The sequence below is a fragment of the Somniosus microcephalus genome, chromosome 19, assembly GCF_052327205.1.
Source record: "Somniosus microcephalus isolate GS21.2 chromosome 19, FLI_Smic_1.0, whole genome shotgun sequence".
Classification (NCBI taxonomy): domain Eukaryota; kingdom Metazoa; phylum Chordata; class Chondrichthyes; order Squaliformes; family Somniosidae; genus Somniosus; species Somniosus microcephalus.
Genome location: NC_141005.1, coordinates 81,583,905 through 81,605,988, shown reverse-complemented (window position 1 = coordinate 81,605,988; position 22,084 = coordinate 81,583,905). Strand labels below are relative to the sequence as shown.

The 22,084-nt window shown below is 48.7% G+C and overlaps 1 protein-coding gene across 2 annotated transcripts in view; it reads right to left on the bottom strand.

The window, feature by feature from the left end:
* Positions 1–5,939: 5,939 nt before the first annotated feature.
* The window catches only part of LOC147104955 (SWI/SNF-related matrix-associated actin-dependent regulator of chromatin subfamily B member 1-A), a 39,672-nt gene continuing 23,527 nt past the window's right edge, over positions 5,940–22,084 (bottom strand). For both annotated transcript variants that reach the window (XM_085962108.1, XM_085962109.1), the window contains exons 7-9: positions 19,083–19,273; positions 8,471–8,602; positions 5,940–6,497 (exon numbers count right to left, since the gene is read on the bottom strand). In XM_085962108.1, coding sequence (XP_085818234.1) covers positions 6,458–6,497; positions 8,471–8,602; positions 19,083–19,273 — 363 coding nt within the window. In that variant the 3' untranslated portion in view covers positions 5,940–6,457. The remainder of the gene's footprint in view (positions 6,498–8,470; positions 8,603–19,082; positions 19,274–22,084) is intronic.

Here is a 22,084-nt window from a genome sequence, read left to right as displayed (position 1 = left end):
GTAGAGGGTGAACTGGATGGACCTTGGTCTAGCAATTTCTATATTCCTAAAGAGTATTCATCAAGTGTTTGTGCTTCTCCTCCCCTGGATTGAAGACCCTACGTGCAAATTCAGTTGGCAGGGAACTCGCCTTTCTCCCCCCAGCCAGTGGGTTTAAGTCCCACTCTAGAGACTTGAGCACAAAAATCTAGGCTGATATTCCAGTGTAGTATGAGGGAGTACTGCACTTTCGGAGGTGCCATCGTTCAGATGAGACATTAAACCAAGGCACCTCAGGTGGACATAAAAGATCCCATGGCACTATTTCGAAGAAGAGCAGGGGAGTTCTCCCCGGTGTCCTGCCCAATATTTGTCCCTCAACCAACCACTAAAAACAGACTATCTGGTCATTATCTCATTGCTATTTGTGGGAGCTTGCTGTGTGCAAATTGGCTGCTATGTTTCCCACATTACAACAGTGACTACACTTCCAAAAGTATTTAATTAGTTTGGGACATCCTGAGGTTGTGAAAGGCGCTATATAAATGCAAGTCTCTCAAGTGCATTGTGGATGGTACAACGGGCGAGATTTTTTTTTTAACCGCAAAGACCTGGATTGTAATCCAGCTGAGCCTTCCTGCGCTGAGAGCCTGCTGTGCTGTTGGAAGGACGGGATATAAAATCAATGGGCACTCAACCCATCTCTGGGTGAGCTCAAACTAGCAATCGCAGTCTCACTCAGAAAAGGAAGGGCACTTGGAACCCATTCAATTAGATCATGCTGATCTGTAACTCAACTCTATTCTCTCCCCTGCCATACTCTACTTGAAGGAATGAAGTACCCTGCTTTTTAAACAGTGGATACACGAGTTTGCAGTGGCTCCTGTATTAAACACCACGATACATTACTCTGAAACTAAAGGGATACAACCCACTTGTGTACATTTTTATTTATTACAAATGTATACTATGATCCTGTGCTTATGTTTATAACTTTGTAAGAGGGTTACATATGCAGATCTTATTTTGTAACCATGAGCACCTTGGAAATAAAATGCACTAAAGTTTTTTTTTTTTTTTTTTTTTTTTTTTTTAAAACACCCCAGTTGGTTGTTAGCAGGGGAGAGTAAGGAGTGGATGGTCATTTAGTGACCACTCTAGCTTCCAGAGAGTTATAATGGAAAATCAACAGAAAGGAGCTCTCAACAGAATTTGAAACAAGGTGGGGATGGGGAGAAGCAAGTGGTCAGACACTGGCCCCTTCAGTTCAAGGAGGCGGGTCTGAATCTAGCCCGGATGGATGGGTTACAAGTCTCCCGGTCATCTGTAGAAAAGTATTTGAGCCATCTCCAACTAGATCCAAGTGAGAGGACACCTTAGATACAAAAATAGCCCCAACCTGGCACTCAAAGGCTACAGCACAGAGAAAGGCCATTTCGCTCATTGTGACTGTCTAGTTCTAACTTTTCAAATGGTTGTCTAATTCCCCTTTAAATGATATGATTTGTGTGTAAATTGTTAGCTTGGCTCAACTGGTAGCACTCACTCAAGTAAATCAGAAGGTCATAGGTTCAACCTCACTCCAGAAACTTGAGCACATAATCCATGCTGACATTTATTGGAGGTGCTGGTGCTAAGATGAGACAGTGTCATAAAGCTCATCTGCCTGTAGGATCCCACGGCACTGTTTGAAGAGTAGAGAGTTCTAGTGCCCTGGCCACCATTCATCCCTCATTCAACACCACCAAAGATTAACTGATCATTCAGTCATCTGCTGTTTGCAGGACCTAGCTGTGTGCAAACTGATTGCTGCATTTGCCTATATAACACGGACTGCACTTCAAAAACTGCATTGTTAGTGAAGAGCTTTGGGATTACATGCAGACATATATAAGGTATATAAATAAAAGTTTTTCTGTCTCAGTGGCCACATGTGGTAAATCGTTCTATGTTCTAGTAACCCTAGGGAAATTCCCCTTTATTCTAGTGATATTCCCAAGTCTGTAACCCTGTTACCAATTTACTGTCACTATTTTCCCCTCTCAAAACCTTCCATAACGTTTAAGACCTTTATTATATCCTTACCCTTCTCTATTCCATTTCTGGTATTCTTCTGAATCTTCACTGTTCCCATTCTATGGCTCTATACCCTTCCTAGAACTCCATGTAGCCTAACCAGGTCTGCTACAAATTCAGTATCACTTCTTTTATATCCAAAGCTCTTGCATATAAAATTCAGCCACCTGTAGCCTTTTCTACCCAGGCTCCCACCTTCAAAGACTCATTATCTGCAGCCCGCGATCTCTCTGCTCCCCCACTCCCTTTCACTCTTACGGTATTTTTTCATATTGAACTACACCAGTATTTCATCAACCAATGTCGCCCAACGCTCCTACCACCCCCCCCCCCCCAAGAATATGTGTGATTAAGGGGTAGGCACCCACGTCATCACAGACACATCTCAGGAGCCTGCCAGGGGACTTCAACATCTGCCAGGGGCTGGGCTGAGGGGGTGAAATAATCTATGCCCAGACCGCCCCTCATTTTACCCATCTTCTGGCAGGGTCCAGAGCACATCCTGATGGCTGCCCCAGAAGGCCCACTTTCACCCTTCTGTAGGACAATAGATGCACTACCCTCCAGGTCACTTATGAAGTGGGAACCATCAGCAGAGGGAATCCATGTCCCCCACCACCTGGATCTTGTTCCCACCCTCTTGGCAGGCAGAAGCAGACAGACTAACTGGGATTTTTGCCTGGTATATCTGGGCCCCGGTCGGTTTCTGAGCCTAGCCGTTGGACTTCCACCGGCCGGGGGAATTTGACTTCTAATTGTCAAGCACTGGCTCACTTTACAAATCCTGTAAATTGACTGTCCCCAATTTAGCCTTTAACTTCATCCTGCATTATGGACTCTCTGACTTTACCCACAACTGAGGTAAGGTTAGTTGACCTGTGATGTCCTCCTTCTTGAACCCATTGGAACACCGGCATCATCCAGTCCTTTGGCACAATTCCCCTTTCTGAAGATGTTTGAAAAGAGTGAGCTACTCTGCCAACAGCTCCCCAAACACTTGGTGTTCAGCACTACATCCCATCTGGTTCTGGTCATTTGTCTATTTTTAGTCCCATTAACTTTTTCTAATATAGTATCCTATTTCTCTCCAGTAGCAGCTCCTGCATTTCCTCCTTGGATACTCCTAGTCCCACCGTCACCTCCAGTTTAAAATCGGAGGTGAAATACTTAGTAACTATTGCTGCTGTTTCCTCATTCAAATACAAGATGGCCCCTTCATCTCCAAGTCGTCCCACCCTTTCTTTAGGTATTCTTTTTCCTTGTAAGCCCTTTTATATTGGCAGCCAGTCTGCCAAACTCACTCTTAGCTTTTTTAATCTCCCTCGTTGCTTCTGATACTTGTAGTTTTGTCCTGTATTATCTGTGAGCACAATCAATAAAGCCTTCCCTTTCAATGCCTGCGATCATGTCCTTAATAAGGCCACCTCCTCCTTCCTTTCTCTCCTGAACAGGAATACTTAGTTCCCATTCTCACTCCAGGTTTCCATCAAGACTCCATCATCACATCCCTCCATTCTAAATAGTGCCTCTAGTTCCCCAATTATTTTAATGTTTGGCACACTGCAGATAAACACTGCAACCCGTACACATTTAAACTCTTCAGTACCTTTTTCCTTTCTATTTTTTCCAATTCTTTCCTTCACTCTTTCTCAGCCTCTCCACCTGCCCTAAGGTATGCCTCTTCACACATTCCAGCTTCCTATGGTAGCTTGCTTTGCCCTGTGCTACTTTCTCACCACCACCTCCCTATGTACAAAGATGTCCCGCCCCTGGCCTTAAACAGCTGACAGTAATCAGCAGGATCAATTGTCACAGGCCCTCTACCCGCGTCAGTCTCCGCCCGAGCTCCACCCAATACACCAACACGCAGAGTTGCACCAGTATCTTTGCCTTCTGTACTTTTTGCTCCACTACCTTCACTGCAATGGGGACATTGCAGACACAGCCTCCTTGTGGGTTTGGCTCTGCTCTGTTAAATAGATAAGATCAGGTGCAGTGCTGCTGAGCGAGCGGTGAATCTCTGGATTATTCAAATGCAAATTAGATCGATTTCTTTCAGAAAATAACACTGAGATATGGTATATGAGTAATTTGAGACAGGACAAGTGACGAGTAACATGCTTGGGAGGAACAGGTGACTTTGGACCTATGGTTCCCAAAGCTCTGGTTTTTCCTCACCTCATGTCTGGGTCTGTTGCAGACGAATTGATCGAGATTGGTTGCTGTGATTAGTCAACAACTCCATTATCGTTGTATCATGCCAGGATAGTAAAAGGCAAACTAGATGGACCTTGGTCTTTAGACGCCCAGCAATTCTTATGAATGGCTGAATTGCCTTTCCCTGTTGGACACAAGTTTTCCCAACAAGGATGGAGGAAGGAAGGGAAATCCCAGTATGCCTAGCTCAACAAACGTTTCCCATTAGCCAGCTTAAGATTCTATACCAGGCAGAGCAACGCACCCTCAGTGAAATGGCCCCTTGTGTTCAATAAATGAGTCTCTCCTTTCCTTCTACCATTGGCTTCCAATCGTCAGTAAGCTGGGTATTGAACGTCATCAGCACGTAATAGAGTGGGAAAGATACTGCCTATTGCCCTGCACAGCACAGCGCTTTAATCCAAGTTCTAGGTTTCCCAAAGTCTAGCCATAGGGGAGTGCCCAACTCAAACAGAAAGTCAACACAAGCCCCGTGTGAATGACTGTGAATAACCCGAGCCAATGAGAGAGACAGGAACTCCCCTTATGGCCAGCCTTTCATTAAGGACTGGTTGAAGCTCGTCACATAAGAACATAAGAAATAGGAGCAGGATCAGGCTACACGGCCCCTGGGCCCGCTCTGCTACCCACAGGGCCATGACCGATCCGAACCTAGACTCATGTCCAAATTCCTGCCCGCTCCCCGTAACCCTTAATTCCCTTTACTTCTAGGAAACTGTCTATTTCTGTTTTAAATTTATGTAATGATGTAGCTTCTACAGCTTTTTGGGGCAGCATATTCCATGGACCTACCACCCTCTGAGTGAAGTAGTTCCTCCTCATCTCAGTTTTGAAAGAGCAGCCCCTTATTCTAAGACTATGCCCCCTAGTTCTAGTTTCACCCATCATCGGGAACATCCTCCCCGCATCCACCCGATCCAACCCCTTCACAATCTTATATGTTTCAATAAGATCGCCTCTCATTCTTCTGAACTCCAATGAGTAGAGTCCCAATCTACTCAACCTCTCCTCATATGTTCATCCCCGGGATTAACCGAGTGAACCTTCTTTGTACTGACTCGAGAGCAAGTATGTATTTTCTTAAGTATGGACACCAAAACTGTACGCAGTATTCCAGGTGCGGCCTCACCAATACCTTGTACAACTGAAGCAATACCTCCCTATTTTTATATTCTATCCCCCTAGCAATGAAAGCCAACATTCCAGCTGGAGATTCATTCCTAAACTCAAACGCAGGCCCCAGTGGCCTGCCTACTCCCCTATGGGGGGGGGGGGGGGTTAAATTTGTAGAAATCAACAAGTCTGAGATGAAGGTTTAAAGTGATCGACAAGAGGCTGAGCAGTGTTTTCACCAATCACTTCCTGGCACCATGACGGGAGATTTCCAATTGGCTCTCAGTGCTCTCCCCAGACACAAGTATGGCCCACTACACTTCAAGAAATAAAACCATTCATGACAAAGCTCGTTGGTTTCACAGATACCAGAAGGAGCTTTGCCTTCAGACGCTCTGAACATCTGTAGACACTGTGTCCTCCATCAACTAAGGCACCGACGGACTGGGGGATGGGAGAAACAACCAGCAGGTACAATTTATCACCAGGTTTATAATCTCCCCCAAGCAAATGGTCACATCAGTAGGCATTAAAAAATGAAAACTACTACTATATAATTAAAATTAAGAACTTTATTTTAAAAAACTGCTCTAGAAGTGCAATGGGCACCTATACAAAAAACAGATTAAGGCAAGACTGCTGTGCACTGACTGCAGGGATTGGAACTGGATACGATGAAGATATCTTGCGAGGAGCTCGGACACTACTGCACCAGTCTTTATACACAGTGTGGGGGTCTGCGACAAGGCCGCTGTGGGGAATGTCTACGCTTCTCTTGGAATTAGCACTTGCAATGCTTGTTGTAGGAACTTCGTCACCTGAACCAGGCTGGAGACCAGGGTGAGCACAGGGTCAGTTACCAGGCTGGAGACCAGGGTGAGCACAGGGTCAGTTACCAGGCTGGAGACCAGGGTGAGCACGGGATAAGTTACCAGGCTGGAGACCAGGATCAGCACGGGATCAGTTACCAGGCTGGAGACCAGGATCAGCACGGGATCAGTTACCAGGCTGGAGACCAGGGTGAGCACGGGATAAGTTACTAGGCTGCAGACCAGGGTCAGCACGGGATAAGTTACCAGGCTGGAGCTGTGTTTGCGAGACGTCTCATGCGCCTGTAAGACAAAAAACAATGCCAGTAATTAGAGTACAGCACAGAAACAGGCCATTTGGCCCAACAGGTCTATGCCAGGAGTTTATGCTGCACAAGAGCCTCCTCCCACTCACCCTATCAACATATCACTCTATTCCTTTCTCCCTCATGTACTTATCTAGCTTCCACTTAAATACATCTATGCTCTACACCTCACCTACTCCACATGGTAGCAAGTTCCACATTCGCACCACAACATACGGTTCACCATCGCCCCTATGCTTGGCTGCACTATCACCAGGGTTTAGCTAAAACCCAATCCTGTTCTCACACATATCTAGACTCCAGTAGGAGTCACTAGATGGCGAGTGACACTCCCGGGCAGTACTAAGGGAATGCCGCACTGTCGGAGGGGCAGTACTGAGGGAGCGCCGCACTGTGGGAGGGGCAGTACTGAGGGATCGCCACACTGTGGGAGGGGCAGTACTGAGGGAGCGCCACACTGTGGGAGGGGGCAGTACTGAGGGAGCGCCGCACTGTGGGAGGGGCAGTACTGAGGGAGCGCCACACTGTCGGAGGGGCAGTACTGAGGGAGTACCGCACTGTCGCAGGGGGCAGTACTGAGGGAGTGCTGCACTGTCGGAGGGGCAGTACTGAGGGAGCGCCGCACTGTCGGAGGGGGCAGTACTGAGGGAGCGCCGCGCTGTCGGAGGGGGCAGTACTGAGGGAGCGCCGCACTGTCGGAGGGGGCAGTACTGAGGGAGCGCCGCACTGTCAGAGGGGCAGTACTGAGGGAGCGCTGCACTGTCAGAGGGGCAGTACTGAGGGAGTGCTGCACTGTCGGAGGGGCATTACTGAGGGAGCGCTGCACTGTCGGAGGGTCAGTACTGAAGGAGCGCCGCACTGTCGGGGGGCAGAACTGAGGGAGCACTGCACTGTTGGAGGAGCAGTACTGAGGGAGTGCTGCACTGTCGGGGGGGCAGTACTGAGGGAGCGCCGCACTGTTGGGGGGCAGTACTGAGGGAGCACTGAACTGTTGGAGGTGCTGTCTTTTGGATAAGACTTTCAACCGAAGCCCCGTCAGCCCTCTCAGGTGGGCATAAAAGATCCTACAGATTATGGGATTATCTGGTCATTATCAACAGTGCTGTTTGTGGGAGCTTGATGTGCGCAAATTGGCTGCCACTACATTATCACAGTGACTACACTTCAAAAGTAATTCAATGACTTTGAATTGTTTTGGGGTGTCCTGAAGCAGTGAAAGTCGCTATATTTCTTTCTAACAGTCTTTCTTTCTAACAGTGCAGAGGGAGCTTTACTCTGTATCTGACCTGTGCTGTACCTGCCCTGGGAGTGTTTGATGGGACAGTGTAGAGGGAGCTTTACTCTGTATCTGACCTGTGCTGTACCTGCCCTGGGAGTGTTTGATGGGACAGTGTAGAGGGAGCTTTACTCTGTATCTAACCCATACTGTACCTGCCCTGGGAGTGTTTGATGGGACAGTGTAGAGGGAGCTTTACTCTGTATCTGACCTGTGCTGTATCTGCCCTGGGAGTGTTTGATGGGGCAGTGTAGAGGGAGCTTTACTCTGTATCTGACCTGTGCTGTACCTGCCCTGGGAGTGTTTGATGGGACAGTGCAGAGGGAGCTTTACTCTGTATCTAACCCATACTGTACCTGCCCTGGGAGTGTTTGATGGGACAGTGTAGAGGGAGCTTTACTCTGTAACTAACCCTGTGCTGTATCTGCCCTGGGAGTGTTTGATGGGACAGTGTAGAGGGAGCTTTACTCTGTATCTAACACATGCTGTACCTGTAAGAATGATGTACCGTACATCTCAGTGAGTCACACTGAAAGGCAAAAGGGTAGTTAAACAGTTCCAAAAGTGCAAACGCTCCAAAAGAGGCGGGGGGGGGGGGGGGGGGGGAAAGAGAGGGACAGCGTACTATATCTGAGCCTATGTTGGGTTCGGTGACCCCAGTGAGATGGACATACCTCGTGTTTCTGTCTTGATCTCTGATCTTCTTCTCCATCTCGGCATCAGTCAGCGTCTCCAGTAGGGGGCACCACTGGTCAGCGTCCCCTGTGTTCCGGATCGCGATCTCCACTGTGGGGAGAGGGTTCTCACTGTCACAGTGCGGGAATGAGAAACAGAGATTACAATCGCTCACTACAGAAAAACACCAGACCAGCCCCCCCCCCCCTCAGCGGGAGCCCCCCCCCCTCACCCCGTCCTCAGCGGGAGCGCCCCCCCCCCAGCTCAGTGCACTGTCCAGGGAGCCCCCCCCGCCCCCGACTCCCAGCTCAGTGCACTGTCCGGGGAGCCCCCCCGACTCCCGGCTCGGTGCACTGTCCGGGGAGCCCCCACCCCCGGCTCGGTGCACTGTCCGGGGTGCGCCCCCCGACTCGGTGCACTGTCCGGGGAGCCCCCACCCCAACTCCCGGCTCGGTGCACTGTCTGGGGAGTCTGGTCAGAGTCCAAAGCGCTGACCAGACTCATGTAGGCGAATGCAGCAGCCATTTTGTGCACAGCAGGATTCCATATACAACCTTGAGATGAATGACCAGTTGATCTGTTTTTAGTGGTGTTGGCTGTGGGAGAGTGTGACCCAGGACACTGACAAAGATCTCCGCTTCCATCCCCGGCCTGTGCTAAGTTAACTGAGCTCACCCGCTGTGGTACAGAGCCCCACACACAGCAAGCAAGGCCCAGGCTGCATCCCCGGCCTGTGCTGAGTTAACTGAGGTCACCCGGTGTGGTACAGAGCCCCACACACAGCAGACAAGGCCCAGGCTGCATCCCCGGCCTGTGCTGTCTCATTGCTTTCTCTGGGTTATGGAGGGGATTTGAACCAGGCTTCATTCATGACGTTGGGTGCAGTTCAGTGATTCCTGCTGGGAGTGCAGGGAGTGTCAAAAACCCACTGAACAACCGGCCCATGAAACACCACCTGGCAACAGTCAGTTCCCCCCGCTGGGACAGGAGGGTCCAAAGTCAAAGGTTTTAAAAGAGGTGGCTGCAGAGATAGTGGATGCTTTGGTTTTGATCTTCCAGAATTTCATAGATTCCAGAACGGTCCCCACAGATTGGAAGGTAGAAAATGTAACCCCGCTATTCAAGAAAGGAGGGAGAGAGAAAACGGAACTACAGGCCAGTTAGCCTGACATCAGTAGTAGGGAAAATGCTAGGATCTATTATTAGGGACATGGTAACAGGGCACTTAGAAAATCATAATATGATTGGGCAGAATCAACACGGATTTATGAAAGAGAAATCATGCTTGACAAATCTGTTGAAAAGAGTTTTTTGAAGGTGTAACTAGCAGGGTAGATAAGGGGGAACCAGTGGATGTAGTATATTTGGATTTTCAAAAAGCATTTGATAAAGTGTCACACAAGAGGTTATTACACAAAATTAGGGCTCATGGGGATTGAAGATTGGTTAATGGACAGAAAACAGAGTAGGAATAAACGGGTCATTTTCGGGTTGGCAGGCTGTAACTAGTGGGGTATGGTAAGGATCAGTGCTTGGGCCTCAGCTATTTACAATCTATATCGATGACTTAGATGAGGGGACCGAGTGTAATGTATCCAAGTTTGCTGACGATACAAAGCTAGGTGGAAAAGTAAGCTGTGAGGAGGATGCAAAGAGGCTGCAAAGGGATATAGATAGACTAAGTGATTGGGCAAGATGATGGCATTTGGAGTACAATGTGGAGAAATGTGAAATTATCCACTTTGATAGGAAAAATAGGAAAGCAGAATATTTTTCTAAAAGATGAGAGACTGGGCAATGTTGGTATTCAGAGGGACCTGGGTGTCCTTGTACACGAATCACTGAAAGTTAACATGCAGGTACAGCAAGCAATTAGGAAGGTAAATGGCATGTTAGCCTTTATTGCAAAAGGATTGGGGTATAAGAGTAAAGAAGTCTTACTGCAATTATATAGGGCCTTAGTCAGTTTTGATCTTACCTAACGAAGGATATACTTGCCTTAGAGGAGTGCAACAAAGACTGATTCCTGGGATGAGGGAATTGTCCTATGAGTAGAATGGGCCTATATGCCCTAGAGTTTAGAAGAATGAGAGGTGATCTCATTGAAACATTCTTAAGGGGCTTGGCAAGGTAGATGCTGGGAGGATGTTTCCTCTAGCTGGGGAGTCTAGAACCAGGGGTCACAGTCTCAGAATAAGGGGTCAACCATTTAGGACTGAGATGAGGAGAAATTTCTTCAGAGGGTTGTGAATCTTTGGAATTCTCCACCCCAGAGGGCTGTGGAGGCTCAGTCGTTGAGTATATTCAAGGCTGAGATCAATAGATTTTTGGATATCAAGGGATATGGGGATAGTGCTGGAAGGTGGAGATGAGGTAGAAGATCAGCCATGATCTTATTGAATGGCGGAGCAGGCTCGAGGGGCCGACTCCTGCTCCTATTTCTTATGTTCTTATGTAAGACCCCTTCACAGTAGCCAGGGCTCATGGCTCCTTCACAGCCTGCAGGTAAATGCGATAAGAAGTCAACACTTGCAGTCCAGGCTCAGGCATGGTCACTGGGCTGGTGCCACTCAGTGATGCTGTTTCCCAGCCAGGACCCAATGCCTGCAGGAAGATGGGGAAGAATCTGGCAAACAAGCAAGGGCTCCAGTGATTCCCTGAGCGGGATAATGGGAAACGGTGAGGGAGAGGCAACCAAGGGTAATAATCTCTGGATTACTACCTGAGCCACGTGCAAATTTGGCTAGGGTAAATAAAATTAGAGAGTTAAATGCGTGGCTCAAAGACTGGTGTGGGAGAAATGGGTTTTGCTTCCTGGGACACTGGCATCAGTACTGGGACAGGAGAGAGCTGTTCCGTTGGGACGAACTTCACTTGGCCAGTGCTGGGACTAGAATCCTGGCGAATCGAATAACTAGGGCTGTAGAGAGGGCTTTAAACTAATTAGTGGGGGGGGAGGTTTTAAGAGAGCGAAAAATAAAAATGACAGCGGAGAAGGCAATAGAGCAAGGTAGCAGTGGGGGAATTAAAAACCAGAGCATGTCAGGAAGGGACAGAATGTATAATGATAAAGGTAAAGTAGTAAAAGGGGTAAAAGCAGGAATAAATTGTCAGAAAACATATTTGAAAGTTCTTTATCTGAATGCACGCAGCATTCGTAACAAAATTGACGAGTTGACGGTGCAAATAACTACACATGGGTATGATCTGGTGGCCATTACGGAAACATGGCTGCAAGATAATCATGACTGGGAACTAAACATACAAGGGTATTTGACAATTAGGAAGGACAGACAGGAAGGAAAGGGAGGTGGGGTTGCTATGTTAATCAAGGATGGAATCACTGCAATAGTCAGAAATGATATTGGGTCAAAGGATCAGGATAGTGAAACAGTTTGGGTGGAGATAAGGAATAATAACGGGAAAAAGTCACTAGTGGGCGTAGTCTATAGGCCTCCTAACAGTTGCAACTCTGTTGGTCGAGTACAAATCAGGAAATAGTTGGGGCTTGTAATAAGGGAACAGCTATAATCATGGGGGATTTTAACTTTCATATTGACTGGACTAATCAAATTGGGCATGGCAGCATTGAGGACGAGTTCATAGAGTGTATTAGGGACGGGTTCCTTGAGCAGTATGTAACTGAACCAACCAGGGGGCAGGCAATCTTAGATCTGGTCCTGTGTAATGAGACAGGATTAATAAAAAATGTCCTAGTAAAAGATCCCCTTGGAATGAGTGACCATAATATGGTTGAATTCCAAATTCAGTTTGAGGGTGAGAGAGTTGGATCTCAAACCAGCGTACTAAGCTTAAATAAAGGAGACTATGAAGGTATGAGAGTAGAATTGACTAAAATGGACTGGGAAAACAGATTAAAGTGTAAGACGGTACAAGAGCAGTGGTCTACATTCAAGGAGATATTTCACATCTTTCAAGATAAATATATTCCACTGAGGAAAAAGGGGAGTAAAAGAAAAGACAGCCATCCGTGGCTTAGTAAAGTAATAAAGGATAGTATTCGACTGAAAACAAGGGCATATAAATTAGCCAAATCTAGTGGGAGGATAGAAGATTGGGAAGCATTTAAAAGCCAGCAAACAATAACTAAAAGATTAATTAAGAAAGGGAAGATAGATTATGAAAGTAAACTAGCAAAAAATATAAAAACAGATAGCAAGAGTTTCTACAGCTATATAAAAAGAAAAAGGGTGGCTAAAGTGAACGTTGGTCCCTTAGAGGATGGGACCGGGAAACTAGTGGTGGGGAACATGGAGATGGCAAAGACGCTGAACAAATATTTTGTATCAGTCTTTACAGTAGAGGACACTAAAAATATCACAACACTGGACAAACAGGGGGCAATTGGGGGGGGGGGGGGGGGGGGAGGAGCTAAACACGATTAAAATCACTAAAGAGATGATACTCAGTAAAATAATGGGACTTAAGGCGAATAAATCCCCCGGACCTGATGGCCTACATCCTAGGGTCTTGAGAGAAGTAGCGGTAGGGATTGTGGATGCATTGGTGATTATTTTCCAGAATTCCCTGGACTCAGGAAAGGTCCCGGCAGATTGGAAAACTGCTAATGTAACACCCTTATTTAAGAAGGGAAGTAGACAAAAAGTTGGAAACTATAGACCAGTTAGCCTAACATCTGTGGTTGGCAAAATGTTGGAGTCCATTATTAAGGAAACAGTATCAGAGCATTTGGATGAACATAATTTAGTAGGACAGAGTCAGCATGGTTTTACGAAGGGGAAGTCATGTTTGACAAATTTGCTTGAATTCTTTGAGGATGTAACATACAGGGTGGATAAAGGGGAACCAGTGGATGTAGTGTATTTGGACTTCCAAAAGGCATTTGACAAGGTTCCACACAAAAGATTACTGATCAAGATAAAAAATCACGGGATTGGGGGTAATATACTGGCATGGGTGGAAGATTGGCTATCTAACAGAAAACAAAGAGTTGGGATAAATGGTTCGTTCTCGGGCTGGCAATCAGGAACTAGTGGTGTCCCACAGGGATCAGTGCTGGGACCCCAACTCTTTACAATCTATATTAACGATTTGGAGGAAGCACGGTGGCATAGTGGTTAGCACTGTTGCCTCACAGCGCCAGGGACCCGGGTTCGAATCCGGCCTCGGGTGACTATCTGTGTGGAGTTTGCACATTCTCCCCGTGTTTGCGTGGGTTTCCTCCGGGTGCTCCGGTTTCCTCCCACAGTCCAAAGATGTGCGGGTCAGGTTGATTGGCTATGATAAATTGACCCTTAGTGTTAGGGGGATTAAATACGTGGGGTTACGGGGATAGGGTGGGATATGTGTTGGTGTAGGGGTTACGGGGATCGGGTGGGATATGTGTCGGTGCAGGCTCGATGGGCTGAAATGGCCTCTATCTGCATTGTGGGGTTTCTGTGATTCTGTGAAGGGACCGAGTGCAACATATCCAAGTTTGCCGATGATACAAAGATGGGAGGGAAAGCAGTGAGTGAGGAGGACATAAAAAACCTGCAAAAGGACATAGACAGGCTAAGTGAGTGGGCAGAAATTTGGCAGATGGAATATAATGTTGGAAAGTGTGAGGTTATGCACTTTGGCAGAAAAAAATCAAAGAGCAAGTTATTATCTAAATGGAGAGAAACTGCAAAGTGCTACAGTACAAAGGGATCTGGGGGTCCTGGTACATGAAACACAAAAGTTAGTATGCAGGTGCAGCAGGTGATCAGGAAGGCCAATGGAATCTTGGCTTTTATTGCAAGGGGGATGGAGTATAAAAACAGGGAAGTCTTGCTGCAGTTATACAGGGTATTGGTGAGGCCACACCTGGAATACTGCGTGCAGTTTTGGTTTCCATATTTGGTTTCCATATTTAAGAAAAGATATACTTGCTCTTGAGGCACTGTTGCCTCACAGCGCCAGGGACCCGGGTTCGAATCCGGCCTCGGGTGACTGTCTGTGTGGAGTTTGCACATTCTCCCCGTGTTTGCGTGGGTTTTCTCCGGGTGCTCCGGTTTCCTCCCACAGTCCAAAGATGTGCGGGTTAGGTTGATTGGCTATGATAAATTGACCCTTAGTGTTAGGGGGATTAAATACGTGGGGTTACGGGGATCGGGTGGGATATGTGTCGGTGCAGGCTCGATGGGCCGAAATGGCCTCTATCTGCACTGTGTGGTTTCTGTGATTCTGTGGCGGTTCAGAGAAGGTTCACTCGGTTGATTCCAGAGATGAGGGGGTTGACGTATGAGGAAAGGTTGAATAGGTTGGGACTCTACTCATTGGAGTTCAGAAGAATGAGAGGCGATCTTATCGAAACATATAAGATTGTGAGGGGGCTTGATCGGGTGGATGCGGTGAGGATGTTTCCACTGATGGGTGAGACTAGAACTAGGGGGCATAATCTTAGAATAAGGGGCTGCCCTTTCAAAACTGAGATGAGGAGAAACTTCTTCACTCAGAGGGTAGTAAATCTATGGAATTTGCTACCCCAGAGAGCTGTGGAAGCTGCAACATTAAATAAATTTAAAATGGAGATAGACATTGTCCTAGCAGATAAAGGAATTAGGGGTTACGGGGAGAGGGCAGGGAAGTGGACGTGAGTCTAGATTCAGATCAGCCATGATCCTATTGAATGGAGGAGCAGACCCGAGGGGCCGTATGGCCTACTCCTGCTCCTATTTCTTATGTTCTTATGTTCTTATTAATGACATGGGTAGGAAATTGGTTAGAAGGTAGGAGACAGAGACTAGGGATAAGGGGTATGTCCAACTGGCAGGATGTGACTAGCGGGTATTTCCCAGGATCTGTACTGGGGCCTCAGCTTTTCACTATATTTATCAATGACGTCGATGAAGCAATAACCAGTGGCACAGTAAGTAGAGTAAATGGGAGCTGAAAGTTACAAAGGGACATTGATAGATTAAGTGAATGAGCAAAACTGTGGCAGATAAGAACATAAGAAATAGGAGCAGGAGTCGGCCATTCAGCCCCTCGAGCCTGCTCCCCCATTCAATAAGATCATGGCTGATCCTCTACCTCAACTCCACTTTCCTGCCTGATCCCCATATCCCTCGATTCCCTTAATATCCCCAATCTATCGTTGAATATACTCAATGACTGAGCCTCCACAGTCCCCTGGGGTAGAGAATTTAAAAGATTCACCACCCTCTGTGTGAAGAAATTTCTCCTCATCTCAGTCCTAAATGGCCGACCCCTTATCCTGAGACTGTGACCCCTGGTTCTAGACTCCCCAGCCAGGGGAAACATCCTCCTGCATCTACCCTGTCAAGCCTTGTAAGAATTTTGTATGTTTCAATAAGATCACCTCTCATTCTTCTAAACTCTAGAGAATATAGGCCTAGTCTACTCAATCTGTCCTCATAGGACAATCCCCCCATCCCAGGAACCAGTCTGGTGAACCTTCGTTGCACTCCCTCTATGGCAAGTATATCCTTCCTTAGGTAAGGAGACCAAAACTGTACACAATACTCCAGGTGTGGTCTCACCAGGGCCCTATATAATTGCAGTAAGACGTCTTTACTCTTATTCTCAAATCCTCTTGTAATAAAGGCCAACATACCATTTGCTTTTCTAATTGCTTGCTGTACCTGGAGTTCAATGTGAGGAAGTGTGAGGTCATCCGCTTTGCACCCAAGATAGATAGATCAGAGTATTTTCTAAATGATGAGAAACTAGGAACTGTGAAGGTGCAGAGAGAATTAAGGTTCCATGTACAGAAATCACTAAAAGCTAGCAGACAAGTACAAAAGGCAATCAAAATGTGCCACCCTTTGCCAGCATTCGTAACAAGATAGATGAACTAGTGGCACAAATAGAGATAAATGGGTTTGATCTAATAGATAGAGACGGGGTTGCAAGGTGACCAAGGTTGGGAACTAAATGTTCCAGGGTACTTGACGTTTCGAAAAGACAGGCAGAATGGAAAAGGAGGGGGTGGGGTAGCCCTGATAATAAAGGATGACATAAGGACAGTAGAGAGAAAGAATCTCGGCTCAGAAGGTCAGGAAGTAGAATCAGTATGGGTGGAGATAAGGAATAACAAGGGGCAGAAAACAGTGGTGAGAGTAGGCCCCCGAACAGTAACTGTACCGTTGGACAGAGTATTAATCAAGAAATCGTAGCAGCTTGCAACAAAGGTAATGCAATAATCGTGGGGACTTTAATCTTCATATTGACTGGACAAATCAAATTGGCAAAGGCAGTCCGGAGGAAGAGTTCATGGAATGCATTCGGGACAGTTTCCTAGAACAATACGTCATGGAACCAACCAGGGAACAGGCTATTTTAGATCTTGTATTGTGTAATGAGACAGGGTTAATTAGTAATCTTATAGTAAAGGATCCTCTGGGGCAAAGTGATCATAATATGATAGAATTTCACATTAAGTTCGAGAGTGACTTGTCCAAGTCCGAAACTTAAACTTAAATAAAGCCAATTACATGGGGTATGATGGGCGAGTTGGCTAAGGTAGATTGGAAAAATAGATGAAAAGGTATGGCGGTGGATAAGCAGTGGCTAGCATTTAAAGAAATATTTCATCATTCTCAACAAAAATACATTCCATTGAGCAACAAAAACTCCACGGGAAAAGTGATCCATCCGTGGCTAACTAAAGAAGTTAAGGATAGCATTAGATTGAAAGAAGAAGCTTATAATGTTGTGAAGAATAATAGTAAGCCTGAGGATTGGGCGAGTTTCAGAAACCAGCAAAGGGTGACCAAAAAATTGATAAAAAGGAAGAAAAGAGAAAACTAGCAAGAAATATAAAATCAGATTGTAAGAGCTTCTACAAGTATGGAAAAGGGAAGAGAGTAGCAAAAGTAAATGTTGGTCCCTTAGAGGCTGAGACAGGAGAAATTATGGGGAATAAGGAAATGGCAGAAACGTTAAACAAATATTTCGTATCTGTCTTCACAGTAGACACAAAAATCATACCAAAAATGGTGGGGAACCAAGGGCCTAATGAGAGTGAGGAACTTAACGTAATTAATATTAGTAGAGAAAAAGTACTTGAGAAACTCATGGGACTAATAGCCGACAAATCCCCTGGACCTGACGGCCTACATCCTAGGGTTCTAAAAGAGGTGGCTGAAGAGATAGTGGATGCATTGGTTGTGATCTTCCAAAATTCCCTCGAGTCTAGAACGGTCCCAGCGGATTGGAAGGTAGCAAATGTAACACCGCTATTCAAGAAAGGAGAGAGAGAAAAAACAGGGAACTACAGGCCAGTTAGCCTGACCTCAGTCGTCGGGAAAATGCTGGAATCCATTGTTAAGGAAGTGGTAACAGGGCACTTAGAAAATCATAACATGATTAGGCAGAGTCAACATGGTTTTATCAAAGGGAAATCGTGTTTGACAAATTTATTAGAGTTTTTTGAGGATGTAACAAGCAGGGTAGATAAAGGGGAACCAGTGGATGTAGTATATTTGGATTTCCAAAAGGCTTTCGATAAGGTGCCACATAAAAGGTTATTACACAAGATAAGGGTTGGACGTAATATAGTAGCATAGATAGAGGATTGGCTAACGGACAGAAAAGAGAGAGTAGGGATAAACGGGTCTTTTCAGGTTGGCAGGCTGTAACTAGGATCGGTGCTGGGGCCTCGGCTATTTACAATCTATATTAATGACCTAGATGAAGGGACCGAGTGTAATGTATCCAAGTTTGCTGATGATACAAAGCTAGGTGGGACAGTAAGCTGTGAGGAGAACACAAAGAGTGCAAAGGGATAGAGATAGACTGAGTGAGTGGGCAGTAAGGTGGCAGATGGAGTATAATGTAGGGAAATGTGAGGTTATTCACTTTGGTAGGAAGAATAGAAAAACAGAATATTTTTAAATGGTAAGAAACTTTCAAATGTTGGTGTTCAGAGAGATTTGTGTGTCCTCGTGCAAGAAACACAGAAAGCGAGCATGCAGGTACAGCAAGCAATAAGGAAGGCAAATGGCATGTTGGCCTTTATTGCAAGGGGGTTGGAGTATAAGAGTAAGGAAGTCTTGTTACAATTGTACAGGGCCTTGGTGAGACCACACCTGGAGTACTGGGCACAGTTTTGGTCTCCTTATCTGAGGAAGGATATACTTGCCTTGGAGGCGGTGCAACGAAGGTTCACTAGATTGATTCCTGGGATGAGAGGGCTGTCCTATGAGGAGAGATTGTGTAGAATGGGCCGATACTCTCTGGAGTTTGGAAGAATGAGAGGTGATCTCATTGAAACATACAAGATTCTGAGGGGGATTGACAGGGTAGATGCTGAGAGGTTGTTTCCCCCTGGCTGGAGTGTCTAAGACTAGGGGGCAGAGTCTCAGGATAAGGGGTCGGCCATTTAAGACCGAGATGAGGAGGAACTTCTTCACTCAGAGGGTTGTGAATCTTTGGAATTCTCTGCCCCAGAGGGCTGTGGATGCTGAGTCTTTGAGTATATTCAAGGTTGAGATCGATAGATTTTTGGACTCTAGGGGAATCAAGGGATATGGAGATCGGACGATGATCAGCCATGATCTTATTGAATGGCTGAGCAGGCTCGAGGGGCTGTATGGCCTACTCCTGCTCTGATTTCTTATGTTCTTAGGAGAGCTGGCCTACCTGAAAGCATATGTGCGCTGATGCCAGCTCAGCTGGCCTCTGATGCTGTAAGCGATGGTGGTGACGAACTCCCCTCCAAGGCCCAACTCGGAGCACAGCTTCAGAGCAAACTTCTCGGGCGAGTTCTCCCTCTCGGACATGTCCCATTCAAACTGATCCACCAGCGAGATGTTCCCCACGTGAATGTTCAGCTGCACAAGCACAACACTTCCGTTACTGCCAAAGGTCACTTCGCTCTCGACTGTGTAAATAACCGTTCGTGGGAGCTCTGCAGCTGAGCGCAAGATGGAGCCTGGGCCTCTCCTGCTCTGCGGGCAATAACCCACTCACCAGCTGGGCCCTTCCTGCTCTGCGGGCAATAACCCACTCACCAGCTGGGCCCCTCCTGCTCTGCGGGCAATAACCCACTCACCAGCTGGGCCCTTCCTGCTCTGCGGGCAATAACCCACTCACCAGCTGGGCCCCTCCTGCTCTGCGGGCAATAACCCACTCACCAGCTGGGCCTCTCCTGCTCTGCGGGCAATAACCCACTCACCAGCTGGGCCCCTCCTGCTCTGCGGGCAATAACCCACTCACCAGCTGGGCCTCTCCTGCTCTGCGGGCAATAACCCACTCACCAGCTGGGCCCTTCCTGCTGCGGGCAATAACCCATTCACCAGCTGGGCCCTTCCTGCTCTGCGGGCAATAACCCACTCACCAGCTGGGCCCTTCCTGCTCTGCGGGCAATAACCCACTCACCAGCTGGGCCCTTCCTGCTCTGCGGGCAATAACCCACTCACCAGCTGGGCCCTTCCTGCTCTGCGGGCAATAACCCACTCACCAGCTGGGCCCTTCCTGCTCTGCGGGCAATAACCCACTCACCAGCTGGGCCCCTCCTGCTCTGCGGGCAATAACCCACTCACCAGCTGGGCCCTTCCTGCTCTGCGGGCAATAACCCACTCACCAGCTGGGCCCTTCCTGCTCTGCGGGCAATAACCCACTCACCAGCTGGGCCCCTCCTGCTCTGCGGGCAATAACCCACTCACCAGCTGGGCCCTTCCTGCTCTGCGGGCAATAACCCACTCACCAGCTGGGCCCCTCCTGCTCTGCGGGCAATAACCCACTCACCAGCTGGGCCCCTCCTGCTCTGCGGGCAATAACCCACTCACCAGCTGGGCCCCTCCTGCTCTGCGGGCAATAACCCACTCACCAGCTGGACCCTTCCTGCTCTGCGGGCAATAACCCACTCACCAGCTGGGCCCTTCCTGCTGCGGGCAATAACCCACTCACCAGCTGGGCCCCTCCTGCTCTGCGGACAATAACCCACTCACCAGCTGGGCCCCTCCTGCTCTGCGGACAATAACCCACTCACCAGCTGGGCCTCTCCTGCTCTGCGGGCAATAACCCACTCACCAGCTGGGCCCCTCCTGCTCTGCGGGCAATAACCCACTCACCAGCTGGGCCCCTCCTGCTCTGCGGGCAATAACCCACTCACCAGCTGGGCCCTTCCTGCTCTGCGGGCAATAACCCACTCACCAGCTGGGCCCCTCCTGCTCTGCGGGCAATAACCCACTCACCAGCTGGGCCCTTCCTGCTCTGCGGGCAATAACCCACTCACCAGCTGGGCCCTTCCTGCTCTGCGGGCAATAACCCACTCACCAGCTGGGCCCCTCCTGCTCTGCGGGCAATAACCCACTCACCAGCTGGGCCCCTCCTGCTCTGCGGGCAATAACCCACTCACCAGCTGGGCCCTTCCTGCTCTGCGGGCAATAACCCACTCACCAGCTGGGCCCTTCCTGCTCTGCGGGCAATAACCCACTCACCAGCTGGGCCCCTCCTGCTCTGCGGGCAATAACCCACTCACCAGCTGGGCCCCTCCTGCTCTGCGGGCAATAACCCACTCACCAGCTGGGCCCTTCCTGCTCTGCGGGCAATAACCCACTCACCAGCTGGGCCCCTCCTGCTCTGCGGGCAATAATCCACTCACCAGCTGGGCCCTTCCTGCTCTGCGGGCAATAACCCACTCACCAGCTGGGCCCCTCCTGCTCTGCGGGCAATAACCCACTCACCAGCTGGGCCCTTCCTGCTCTGCGGGCAATAACCCACTCACCAGCTGGGCCTCTCCTGCTCTGCGGGCAATAACCCACTCACCAACTGGGCCTCTCCTGCTCTGCGGGCAATAACCCACTCACCAGCTGGGCCCCTCCTGCTGCGGGCAATAACCCACTCACCAGCTGGGCCTCTCCTGCTCTGCGGGCAATAACCCACTCACCAGCTGGGCCCCTCCTGCTCTGCGGGCAGTAACCCACTCACCAGCTGGGCCCCTCCTGCTCTGCGGGCAATAACCCACTCACCAGCTGGGCCCTTCCTGCTCTGCGGGCAATAGCCCACTCACCAGCTGGGCCCCTCCTGCTCTGCGGGCAATAACCCACTCACCAGCTGGGCCCCTCCTGCTCTGCGGACAATAACCCACTCACCAGCTGGGCCCTTCCTGCTGCGGGCAATAACCCACTCACCAGCTGGGCCCCTCCTGCTCTGCGGACAATAACCCACTCACCAGCTGGGCCCCTCCTGCTCTGCGGGCAATAATCCACTCACCAGCTGGGCCCCTCCTGCTCTGCGGGCAATAACCCACTCACCAGCTGGGCCCCTCCTGCTCTGCGGGCAATAACCCACTCACCAGCTGGGCCTCTCCTGCTCTGCGGGCAATAACCCACTCACCAGCTGGGCCCCTCCTGCTCTGCGGGCAATAACCCACTCACCAGCTGGGCCCTTCCTGCTCTGCGGGCAATAACCCACTCACCAGCTGGGCCTCTCCTGCTCTGCGGACAATAACCCACTCACCAGCTGGGCCCTTCCTGCTCTGCGGGCAATAACCCACTCACCAGCTGGGCCCCTCCTGCTCTGCGGGCAATAACCCACTCACCAGCTGGGCCCCTCCTGCTCTGCGGGCAATAACCCACTCACCAGCTGGGCCCCTCCTGCTCTGCGGGCAATAACCCACTCACCAGCTGGGCCCTTCC